This window comes from Porites lutea, chromosome 11 (genome assembly GCF_958299795.1).
Source record: "Porites lutea chromosome 11, jaPorLute2.1, whole genome shotgun sequence".
Lineage (NCBI taxonomy): Eukaryota > Metazoa > Cnidaria > Anthozoa > Scleractinia > Poritidae > Porites > Porites lutea.
In genome coordinates this window covers 17294253-17307030 of record NC_133211.1, presented here as the reverse complement: position 1 = coordinate 17307030, position 12778 = coordinate 17294253, and the positions used below count along the sequence as shown (strand labels likewise).

Genomic DNA, 12778 nt, shown 5'->3' with positions numbered 1-12778 from the left:
CAACGGTGAGAATTCTTAAGCTGGAAATGAAGTCGCACCAAATAGCATCGTAGTTTTAATTTATTCTTATAGTGACGTGAATTAATTCATAATTCTTGTTAACTGAAAATGAAACCACAGTAGGTTATGTTCTTTTTGGGTGAAGGTTTTGCCTGAGGTTAAGGTTTTTGGGAAACTAAAATATCGAGCGCGCTAGTTACAGCCGCTTTCGTGGCCGTGGCATGATAGGCGCCATTGGGATCAGTAATGGCCTCGCGGTTGTCAGTCACTAGCACTGTCCCCCCAATCTGGCTTGCAACAAGGGAAATAGGAGAAGATTGCAGGCAGGCTACCCCCAAAAAGCGTTCGCTTGGGAGAGTGTTGAAAGGATCGTTACCTAATAAAGGCAACGTGAAGTAAAGTAAAGTAAAACTTTATGTCAACGGGGTGGCCCATTTAGCTCAAGGGCTGGTTTCCATAAGGGCCCTGCGTCTTAAAATTAGTTAATTCGAAATTAGATTCCAAAACCCTAAAAACAATCAAAAATACATTTTAAAAAGCCTAACATGTTATAAAATTTCAAGGAAATGTCTTTAAAAGTTACGATAAGAAAAAATGCCTTTTTCGGCTGCACAAAGTCTCTATGCTTTCGGCGTTTGCTTAATAGTTCACGGAATTTCTTTAAAAATTTGCGCTCCAGTAAAAAGAAAGGTCAGCTCCCATAATTTTGTTTAACCTTTGGTAGAGATAGCCCCATACTCTGCCTTGTAGTGTATACGTACTTATAAAATTAGGCGAAAACCTTTTAGCTAGTAAAATTTGATAAAAAATAGCTTGGAACTAATGAATAAAGACAGAGAAATAAAAGTTCAGCCTTTTGGTAAGAGTGTCTGCCAGAAAAGTCGGCCAGTAACAAGAGCATGAGTGATCATTAGCATATTGTATTTTATCGCGGATTAGAGACGGCATAATTTGGTCGTTAGACTTGAGAATTAAGCTTTATCGGGTGAATTAAGGAATGGGTCCCGGAAAATTTGTAGGGGGTGATCTGGTTCAAAGAGGATTAAACCTTTGTAGGCCTCGCCAAATTTAAAAAAGGATATTGGTTTCATTTTGAATGATGGATTTTCTGGGACATGTAACTCTCCACACCCCTTTCTTTGCTATTTATTTTGGTCCAAATATACAGCGTTTTAAAGATTCCATTTTTTAATTTTTTTTTTTTTGCCTTTTTGACTATAAGTACAAAGTTTATAGAGTTAATCGGGGTTTTCGAAAATTATTCGGTTTTCTGTAAATTGTAACCGTTTCATTTTCGATAGAGACTGGGGAATAAAGTATTTTAAAATTCCCCGATAAAAACAAAATGGAGAACTTAAAGGTTTGTACATGTGGTGTTATTCTAAAATTTAAAATTTTGCAGTAATTATGAGCGTGGCTAGTAACGTGACTTCAAAAGGTGCACTCTCCGCACCAAAATTAGTTCCTTTCATCCGGCCATAGTTATAACGATAATGGGAGTGCGAAAAAAATATATAAAACAAGAAAAATAAAGGTAAAAGCCAGATATCAGTAGGAGCCATTCCTTGATGCACAGGAGTGTAGTTGGCGACACCTGCAAAAATGTAGCCACTGTACAAGTGAATTGAAATTCACTCTCCCCACCAGTTCAGTACGGTACAGAGATAAAGGGTTTGGAAGTTTTGTCTTTCGATTTGTTGAGCTATAAACGCTTGGCGAATATCGAAGTAACAATTCATTTGACTATATAAATGGCAAAACAAGCAAAAAAGAGAGCTCTGGGGACGAGAATGGGCCGACTGCTGGCTACATACATGCCACCTATGCTTATTAACTACCTGGAGATTAAGATTGCGGGCTCCTCTCGTCGCCCTTGTCGCCTATAAATTTTTAAACTGAATCTTTCTTATGTCGACGATGTAATTTTCTTTTTTCTGATTCGTACATTTTTATTCTTACTAGTTTTAAGAGGTTATAGAATTTAGTCCTTGTTATATTTTATATCTTCTTTAACAATTAGATAAAGTATGTTTTGTAATAATTTTAGGTTGTTATTATACTCTTGTTTGCTTGTAAATAATTAATTTTTCAGGGTTCCTATTTATTGATAATAGAGTCTGCCACTGACTCTGACGGGTTTTTCCTGAACAAATAAAAGTTGTTCCCTTTGGCTCGATCAATCTCTGATCATTTTTCAGCTTACAGGTTAAATTTTGACCAATTGTCAGAACCTCTTTCCAGGAAGACTGTGACCCTCCCTATCCCTATTTTTCTTAATTTATTTCTCGTCCATAATGAAGCTACAGTAGTAGTAACTTACGACCACAGAATTAACTGAAAAGTAAAATTGTTCAGTTGCTTCGATCAACTTGTGGAAGAACTTGGTAAACTTGAAAGGCAAAAAGGAGCTCCACAGAGATCAGTATAAAACACGGATCACGGACTGCGGATTACCGACTGCGAACTGAGTGAAAATATCGACTGGCCTTATGCACTGGGTATAAAATACTCATTACGGTCATTACGGACTGAATTTTAAAACCAGTTCGTGCTAGGAAGGTAAAAATGACATAAAACGATTGCGCACCAGTACTCCGAGCCAAGCCTACAATGCAAGCAGAGCCGCCTGCCAGCATTCAGCGGCGTTTCTATGACAAAAATCTTGGTCAAGTAAGACATACACCAAAAAAATGCGTCATTAAATAACATGGCGGAACATGGAGTATATTCTCCTAGTCCAAGAACACCATCTGCCTTTCATCAGAGAAGCTCCCATTCACGTTCAGCGTCATGGTCGTACACATCAGGAAATGGGCAAATCACTATAACACCTTTAAACCCGATCAGATCGGTTATTCGTGAGTTTGTTCCCAGTTTCGGCCATCGAAGTCCAACTTCTCGATCGTCTACTAGTTCTCCTCTTTCTCCTCTCTCTCCTTCGACTTACGTTAACATAGCGGAGGTTCTGAGAGACGAAAACGATGCAGAAGACATAGAATCGAGCAGGGTCTCCCCATTTACCGCTGTAAACAACAATTCGGGAAACTCAAGCGATGGAGATGCCGAAAATGGCGATGCCAACATGGCCGCCGAGAATTCTAGTGGTGCTAATGGAAACGGTCGTTCTGCTGGAGATAGAGTCGAGTTTCAAGGCACGATAAACTGGATTGAAAAGAGTTTACCTTTTGTCCTGCTGCTTCTGAGCAGAATTATGTGGGACCATCGATTAGGTAGGTGTTATTAAGGTTTAAAAATGAGCTTGGTTATTAATCATCAGATTAAAGTATAACAACAACAACAACAACAATAATGATACTGATAAGGACAATAATAACAATAAGATAATAATAATAATAATAATAATAATAATAATAATAATAATAATAATAATAATAACAATAATAATAATTTCTCGTGAAACGAGCAAGGCTCCACGTATTTATAGTGGCCTGCATACTCAGGTGGCCCATATATGTTTCTATGTCTATGTTGTGGTTCAGTTTTATCCCTGGTGTAAATTTTGTTTTCCTTTGTTTCAAACTCATTATCATACATTACCAATAAAAATGCTTAGGGACAATAAACTTCAATGGCAAAAGTATTTCAAAGAGATCCTTGAATCAGTTTTGACCAGTTGTTTCAAAATCAGAGGAAAAATTAGTTTGGTGCTTTACCTGCCAATGAAACATAAACTGGTTTCAGCTCTGTACAACTGCTGTACAGGGTTTCAGATGACTCTCAGGTAACTTGACCTTGAGGCATCACAACACTGTAGGAATGAAAATTAACATACATGTATGGGTAAAAGAAATTTGAGTCCTAATCATGGCTGTTACTAGTAATTAAGGAATTCAATGTTTTTCAGGGGTGTGCTCTTGGGTGAGTAGAAAATCTTAGTTTTTTCATACAAAATAATGATATGCAGCTGGGCACCCTAGTTTTTGCAGGTCCAGAGCACTGGGCTCCCTCTAATTTTCCTTAGAGCACAGCCTTGTTTTTTTGATATACAATATATCCTTCCTTTTCAGGTATTTTGGTGTTTATTGGTTTGTGTGGTACATTTCTTCATGCTAACAGTACTGTTAAAAGACAAGTGTCTCTAAAGGTATTTATTTAAATGACTACATACTTTGAATTTTGTTTCCAAAACAAGGAAACACTTCAGCAACATTATGGGCATGTTTTATCAAATTTTTGTTGTTCTACAATAAGCTGCTGCAGGTTCAGACTGATTTTCATTAATAATTGTTTTCTTTTGCACTAAAAAGTTAGATGTAAAGAACAATTTATCAATGACAGTGTGTTTCTCAGGCCCTATCAGAAGCTTGCACCTTTCGCTCTTACCATTACATTTAAAAAATAGTTGCATTTTACTCATACAACTGAGTTCATATAAATGTACAAGATTATGGAGTGCAGGTGGGTTTTCCACCAAATCAGACCTTCTGTCAGTTGTTTCTCAATGTTACACCTGGTTCACAGCAAGACACATTTTGAGTCAATTTCAAAAAGTCAAGAACTCTTCAATCACTTGTTGGTCACTTCCTTTTTTCTTGTGACCTTTAACATTATTTGACTGACCAGTGTAACTGTTTAAAATGTAAATGTTACATTGTAAGTTAAATGTTAGCCATTCTTGGAATTTATAAGTTTAATGTAGATTTCAGCCCGTGAACAGATTTACAGTATTTTTTGCTTCACTAGACCCACATTTGTTATCATAACATTATTTCTTTGATCATTTTAGGATAGACGTCTTAATCGTGTATCTCTGTGGACCTTTGTTTTTCTTTCTGGAAATGTCTTTTTTATTTACTATGTGTTCTATAACAACCATCTAGAAAACTGGTAAGAAACCACAGAAATGAATGTTGGTGTATTAAAGTTATGTTTTGGTCAAATCAAAGCTCAAACATCCCCCCCACCCCAGGCCACCCCTAGGCATTTGAACTTTTGAAAATTAGTGTTTTCCTTCACTACCTGAGCTAAAAATCCTGTTCATACAAGTAGGTCAATTTTAGGTTATCAACTGTTGCCACCTCAGGGACATTAGAAGGGGACCATGTTACTCTTTTACATCTGTCTGGATTTCATACAAGGTGCCTGTACTGGGTCTTCAGATGGTCAAGTCCAAAGAGCCATTACTCACCCTCACCACCCACGTAGCTTATGACTAGTCAATCACTTCCCCCAAGCTCCGCTAGTAGTGTTATGATTATGAGTCACCGCATTGATTTGGCTGGGTAAGGCGACAGGAAAAATTCTCTGACTTTGCACTGCTTTCTGACATAAAACTCTAATCAAAGAGAGAAAATCTCCCCTCCCTACACCCCTGATTTTCACACAAAACAAGGAAGCCACCCACCCACCGATAGGTCTGGGCCTGGGCTCTCAGCTGACACCTAGCAAGACAGCAAGCCCCCTAGTTTTTCCCTGGCTACACTGGCTTGAACACCGACGATGCCCATGTTCAAGCGAAAACTTAGCAGGCACCTTTTTACAATATCACACAGACATATAAATGTAATTTTCACCATGTTGTCCTCCGCAATGACTTATTAAGTCTCTTGCAAGGCTAATTAATAATTAATTCATTATCCCTTCAATGACTATACTCACTAAAAGTTATTTTTTGTCATTGAGGCAACTAAGAGATGCTCAGCCTTACAAACACAGCCTGTTATCTGAAAAAGTGGAACCTACAAATGAGTCCCTAATGACTCAGGTCTGCACCCCAATCCACTGTTGTTGTATGCCACACCCACTCCAAAATGCCCCCTTTTCACACATCCTCAGCCCCATCAGAAAGCAGTCTACCTAAAGTTTCTTTTTTTTCTCCTTGTAAGTTTGATTTTCAGAAAGCCGTTATTCAATAGAATGGATGTCTGGACCGTGTTTTGGTGTGTTGGAATAACAGGTAACATAATGTTATTTTTTCAAATACACTGTTGCGATAATACTGTATTACTTTTCAGCGTAATAATTATTGAGGTTTTTTTTTACTTTCATATTGTTTCCAACTGACCTAGCTAAGGTTACTTCTTATCTCTCAATAATTTTATTGTCTGGAGTTATGCTGTGCTACATCTGTGATTAAAACAATAATGATGGTAAAATATTTTTAATAACACCAAAGTTACATTTTAGAGTTTTTGAATGGTTACCCTGCCCATAACATTCATATATGGCTGAGCAGACTAAAGTCTCAATTATAGCAGTGAAATGGTTTAAAGAGTTTGTAAAGCTAGGATAAATACAATATATAAATTAATGTTTTTACTGTTCAAATGGCCACAATGTTTTTCTTTGTTTGTTTGTTTAGTTGTTTTATTAAACAGGATGTAAGTCGTCCGGGTAAGACAGGAAGTAATTTCTTTGTTATAGCGCAATACGCTTTCCTCACATAGGAATGTTTTCATTTTCACGCAGAAAATGTGTTGTTATAAGGAAGTTGGTTAGAAAACAAGGGATCAATATACATGCTGCCTTGTGAAGATTTCGTAAAATTTGATGTTTATTAACCAATAAAAAGTGTAGTAGAAACAACAGTAAAGGTAGCATGTTGTTTTTCCATACTGACGTGTTCATTGTGATACTTTGTTTCTTTCGTTCTTATCTGGACCATAACTATGTCTGGCACATTACCTTATTTGACCATAGTTATTTTAAAGTGGAATGGTCTCCTCTATTACCTATGATTTGAAGAATATGCAGCATGTCAGTGATCAATTTACAAAATGCAAATGTGGTTGTCAGCCTCTATAGTTTTGTTCTTTTGTTCTTCTCTTAGTTAATTTTATGCTTTCCAGCTGTGGTAAATGAGAAGATTCTTTGAATGAAAATTAATACCTAGTAACCATTACTTGCTGCCATGGTTGATTACAGATTTTGTGATTCGATTCATAACGATGGCTCTTAAGTCGATGGTGGTTATTCAGCATAGAAGAATAATTCCATTTAGAAAAAGGGTAAGAAATGATAATTGCATCTAGACTTTAGTTTTGGCCCTTACTTTTAGAGGTATTCCTCTGGGCACTCCCAGTCTCCAACAACCGCCTCCCCCCCACCCCCCACAGGGTTTCCAGGTATCCCCTCTCCTTAAATAGGAATATGGTACTTGAAGAACCACTATCTTAATCAATTTGCTGCATGTCCACTGGTGCACCACCCAATCGTTATTTAGTTAATTACAATGTATGTTACTTCGTAACTTACGTGGAAATCTCCGTATGGCTCCTACTGTTGAACGGTTACGACAGTTAGATATTTGCGGGAGCAACAATCGTGTATAGGGCAGAGCTACCCTATTGAAATAGATGTTTCTATCAAAAGTGTGTTCCCTTTCATTTTTATCGGTATTGAACCGCACCAAATCAAGATAGGTTATACTGAATCGGTTTCCATCATGTGTGGTATTGTTCTGTAAAACTTTCTACTGATGCCTTTGTTCACACCGTGCAATGTATTTTCTCACTCACAGGGCAAGTTTTATCTTTTAATTGAGAATTTTTCTCAGTTATACCGCATGTTGGTGCCCATTCCGCTGTGGTTCGCCTTTTTCACGGAGTACAACTATGGTGGCGAGTACTTTGCTGTCATAGCAACAACAATATACTTAATTCTCAAGGTAAGTCTACTGCGTTCTTTTCAGCCTCACACAGCCTGGGAAAACAGCCAACCTTTTCACCACCACTGGTTTCCATGCGAAACGACATCTCAGGTTCGGGTTCAGAAACTCCATACTGATAACGTGTCACTACCCAGATCTGGGCACAGGTAACCCAGGCTCACCGTTTGGGTCACGTACGGGTTTCATAACATGGGTAAATATAGGGAACATATGGGGCGAAGTTTAGGTCTGGAAATTTGCTAGAAAGTGGAAATATAAATCGATGAAAATTACCATGTGGCGAGGGACTTGAATATCCAGCGACGCGACGGCAATGACTGAGAACGTCGCTTAAAAAGTGAATCTACGTTCTTTCAGTCTATATCGCAATTATTCCTACCCACTTACTTTGTCAAATGTAGGCGAACCGTCCTGGAGTTGAATTCCTAGGCACCATATCCAAGTACAGTAAGAGAAATAAAATTTCGTCATTGCTTGTTTACGTCCTCCGTAAAATGCGAAATTATGCATGTTCCAGTCGTTGTCGTGCAAAAACGGGCAGAGAAATGTACAAAAAAGCATGGTGCACGTGCAAAGTTGTTGTTTTGCTGATAAAACCTATTGTTTTTTTGATGTTCTCGTTACCGTACACGAAGTGTCGGGAAAAATAGTCGCCATCACCTTTCCTTCATGTACACTTTTTTTTATAAGAACGTCCATTTTTCGAGTTGAGCCCGGACCGTTCCTATTTTCTGGGCAGTTTCAGCCTGGAAATGTTCTTAAATTTCAATAACTTACAGTAAATGTATTATTGACCATACGCAATAGGAATGTGTTGAAAGAAAAGACAAAATTTTGAGTGCACTCTGATTCCATGTAGGATATTATGTAATTCAGACTTTCTGGATTTAGGAAAGTAAAAGCAGCGACAAATAGATTGTTCAGTCTTCTCTGAGCCTATGTCCTTAGCATGTTCTTAATATTTTGGCAAATTTCTGGCTGAACGTTCTTTTAAAAAAGGTTCTTACATAAAAAAAGAGTGTACTCGGAGAATGAGGCCATGAATCAGTGAAGTTGTTGATAGTCCAGTATTACCCTCAATTAACATCGTGAAGCACACTCAGAGATGAAAATGGTATTTTTTATTGCATTTCTGTCCATTAAGTAGAAATCTCCCCTTATATCTAGTACCAGAAATATCTTAATACGTCCTTTTCTTTCCAAAGGGGCGTATGATTATAGGAAAACTGCAAGAGGTGTACTCCGCCTGCAAAGTGTTTGGACACGATGTGGTATGTCTGAAGTCTCTTTCATCTTATTGTGGCTAGAAAAAAATCCCTGCAAACACCACATGTAGTGATTAGAAATTAATACTTACAGCGGTATTTGCTCAGATGTGAAACGAAAGCCCCCAAATTCAAAACGCGGACAAAGCCGTGTGGAGCTTACACTCAGGAATTACCATCAGATACAAAGTAAACCAGAACGTATGGGAACTATACGAAATAAGCCGGGACTTAAGCTGTCACACAATTCTGACAAAATAACATGGACTATTATACTGATGCAAGCACCTGTAATACACTGTACACTGACTGGCTTTGCATTGCAAATTCATCTTGCAAGGCATCTGTAGGTGAAAGGGAAAGCAAGGGCAAAAGACGAGATAGGAAGATAATAACCCTAAAAGACAAATCAAACTAAACTAACGTTATTTAGAGAGGGTGACACTTGACAGTTCCAAGACCTCTTAAAGCTGTGGTCCTCTAAGTGTACCCAACGAGATACATTTTCTAGATCGAATTGGAATTGGACATGCGTTTAAGGAAAGAGACCTCTTGTCCTCAGGAGAGGGGGAGCCGGAGAACCCGGGGAGAAACCTTTCGGAGCAAGATAGAGAACCAACAACAATTTAACCCGTATATGGCGTCGCCGCCAGGACTCGAACCCAGGCCACATTGGTGGAAGGCGAGTGCTCTGACCGCTACGCCATCATCCCTTTTTCCCCAATAGCGTGTATGGGCACGGGTTTTGTTGGGTCCCTGAGAACACAAAAGTGTAGGGTAGGTGAAGAGGTCTGATTGCACCTCTTGATAACAGCTATGACTGTCGGCTCTTTTCTGATCTTTGCTTGAATTTTAAAATGGGTTTGACTACTAAGTCTCCCAATTCCTATTCTTTCTTCTTCTTTTCACAGCAATATGGCTCACCGCCCTCGAAAGAAGAGATAGTAGAAGCCGGAAATTCGTGTCCAATCTGCCAAGAGGACCTCAAGGATCCCATCAAACTTCGGGCGTGTAAGGTGCGGCGTTGATGAGATTTCCTCAAAATCGATTACTTGTCCTCTGTTTCTTTTGTCGCTTTAGGGTAACCTCTATTAGCTATGTTTATGAGCCTCTTGCCTAGTCACGTTAACAAGATCTCCACTTCTGACCAGTTTATAATACATACAGTGGTGTACACTGTGTACAGGTAGCCATTACGACACCTGAAGGAGGATCGTGAGGTTATCGCTATATTAAGATCTCTCCTTATAGATAACCCACCCGGCCCAAGAAAGGCTGGTCACAGAACCGGGGTCTACATCCCTTTCTCTTTTTGAACGGTCTTGTGGGTTCTTTTACGTCCCACAAGGTGAACCAGATAAGTGAAAGTGCTGTGAGACGAAGCCTACCGTTTTTCGTCCTTATCCAAGAAGACTAGAAAGTCTAAACCGTTTGCAGATGTTACTACAGAGGCAGCACTTTCTTCTCAGTTTTTTAAAGACCCTGAGTGTTGGTCCGGTCGGTGTTTGAACCCGCGGCCTCCCACACAGCAGACGGGCGCTCTCCCAACTGAGCTAACCTGTCTCTCTATCTTTGTTTATTTATTTATTTATTGTTTGCAGCACATATTTTGCGAGGACTGCATATCGCTGTGGTTTGACCGTGAGCGTACCTGTCCCATGTGCCGAGCCAAGGTTGTGGCTGATCCCAAGTGGAGAGATGGCAACACTGCAACCTACGTAATACTATTTTAAATTCTTACTTTTCTGTCGCCTTAAATTAAAAAATAGTAATTACAAAGTACAAGGCTTGGGCCAAGAGAGGATTGGTTTGGCGAGGTAGTAATGTGTACGAAAGGCCCGTAGGGGGGACCTTTATTCATTTCCCTGAATCATTTCGTTTAAGCTGACATCACAAGGTTAGATTTTTGGCACCAAACGTGTAGACCGCTCATCTCCAACCTTAATATTGTTTTACGTAAAAGCTTTCTGTCCAAAAAGACACCCTGTTCCAGGCGCTAAATAGTGAAATTCTATATTCTGATTAAGACTTAAGACCCTGGGAAACATGACCCGTTCAGCGGCACATAGCCGTGTAGGTCAAATAAGGGAGTGACCCTCCCTTCCCTTCCCTTCCCCTCCCCCGGAAATAAAAGTACCATCTGTTTGGTTGCAAGTCTGCAGATGTAGGTAGGAATAGTAAATTGGTGCTGTTTGTCAATGTTGGTACTCAGTACAACAGTGGCACATACCTGTTGAGGTCAACTAAAGGAGTGACCCTCCGGAAGTAAAAGTATCAGCTGTTTGGTTGTGAGACTCCAGACGAAAGATGTACGTAGGGATAGTTAATTACAGCTGCTTGTCGATGTTGGTACTCGGCATGTTAAACCATTATCATTTAGGATTTAAAATAGTAGATAAATATATAATTTGCAGATGTTCATGTAAAGTATTTTTATGATTATCTCAATTACAGTGAATCATTTACCCCATATTCAAAAAGCAAATAGTGGAGGGTCGTCCGTGATTGTACAGAATATTTAGAAGAGTCGTTCGGTGGTATTGTTGTAAATCGTTCTATTGTTTAAATAAAGATATATAATTTATACAAACTATGTAATTCAATTGTACCCGACCTAAACAAATTAGGGAACTCAAGAACCGAGGCTGGTGGCAGCGGCGAAAACGTCGCCTGAAAGTGAATTTGCGTTCCATAAATCTTTATTGCAGTTATTTCAACTCATTATGCCAAATGTAGGCGAACTCTCCTGGAGTTGAATTCCAATGAACCATATCCAAGTTCAAAAAGTGAAAGAAAATTTTACTGCGCTTGGAACGTTTCGGGTAGCGATGAGAGTCGGCTATATTCCCGGCACAAGCTATACTGATATTATCTATTTTTTAATTAAAAGGTAAGTAGTGCTATCCACCGGATAAATTATCCACCTTTTGAACAACCGGGGCCTATTTGGCCTGTTATTGGAAGTATTAGAGCCACTCCCTAACGGCTCAAAGAAAATACCCCTTGACCAGCTCCCGGGGAAGTGGAGTAAAGGGATGGAGAACTACGCGGGACTCTCCCCTCCCCCTTCCAAGCGCCCCGCTTTTCCTTCTCGTTCCTCACCAAGAAACGACCGTTCCTCTCTCCCTGTCTTGTCGTCCTGTCTCGCTTTCTCTTCGTCCTTAGTTTTCCACCACTAGAACGCCTGTCTATTGCATTAATGCCTAATATACAATAAAATTATATGTAGATTGTATAAATAAATAAAAATTCTAAAAATTGAATCCCAATAGAACATTTTACCGATACGGCGGCCATATTGAATTAATTGCATTTAAGGAGGAAGGGTCTTTAAAGAGTATCAATGGGATGCCCAGGGGGCACTCGCTCAGTATTTACGCGCGCTTTTCGGGCAAAAAGAGAACTTAAATGTATATTTCTCGGGAAAAAGGCGATCATTGTAACATCCAAACTCGGCACAACGACCTTTTTTCCCATTAGAATCTTTTTCTAGGAAAACGTAAAGACAAATTGGCCCCGAAAATCGCGCGTAAATACTGATGCGAGTACATTCGACTCTCTCTCTTAACGGACACCTCTGTAAAACGGACACTTAGAGTTGGTCCCTGCCTTTCTTTACTCCTTTTATTTGACTCTCTATAAGACGGACACCTCTCTAAGACGGACACTTAGTGCCGGTCCCAAAGGTGTCCGTCTTATCCGTACATCGGATCGTGCTCATGCCCCCTGGGCATCCCATAATACTCCTTAAATTCAATTAATTAAATATGGCCGCCGTATCGGTAAAAAGGTCTATTGGATTCGGACCCATTCTTGAAAACCCAGTTGAGTCAGGAGAAACGAAAGTTATCTTCTCCTGACCCGACTGACTGCCCCTGAGTCT

At 39.3% G+C, this 12778-nt stretch overlaps 1 protein-coding gene across 1 annotated transcript; it reads left to right on the top strand.

The window, feature by feature from the left end:
• Window positions 1–2698: 2698 nt before the first annotated feature.
• On the top strand, window positions 2699–11472 carry LOC140951697 (E3 ubiquitin-protein ligase RNFT1-like). Its single transcript, XM_073401010.1, has 9 exons — window positions 2699–3230; window positions 4029–4105; window positions 4748–4848; window positions 5847–5917; window positions 6886–6968; window positions 7481–7627; window positions 8836–8901; window positions 9807–9911; window positions 10497–11472. The coding sequence occupies exons 1-9, from the start codon at window positions 2708–2710 to the stop codon at window positions 10626–10628; spliced, it is 1305 nt and encodes a 434-aa protein (XP_073257111.1). The 5' UTR covers window positions 2699–2707; the 3' UTR covers window positions 10629–11472.
• Window positions 11473–12778: the final 1306 nt, after the last annotated feature.

What these genes read in the sequence shown, in the direction of transcription:
- LOC140951697 (XM_073401010.1), top strand. Translation starts at nt 2,708, where the DNA reads ATGGCGGAACATGGAGTATATTCTCCTAGTCCAAGAACACCATCTGCC. An exon ending in AACAACCATCTAGAAAACTG is followed by an intron (nt 4,849 to 5,846) that starts GTAAGAAACCAC and finishes TCTCCTTGTAAG; the next exon opens with TTTGATTTTCAGAAAGCCGT. An exon ending in TAATTCCATTTAGAAAAAGG is followed by an intron (nt 6,969 to 7,480) that starts GTAAGAAATGAT and finishes TCTCACTCACAG; the next exon opens with GGCAAGTTTTATCTTTTAAT.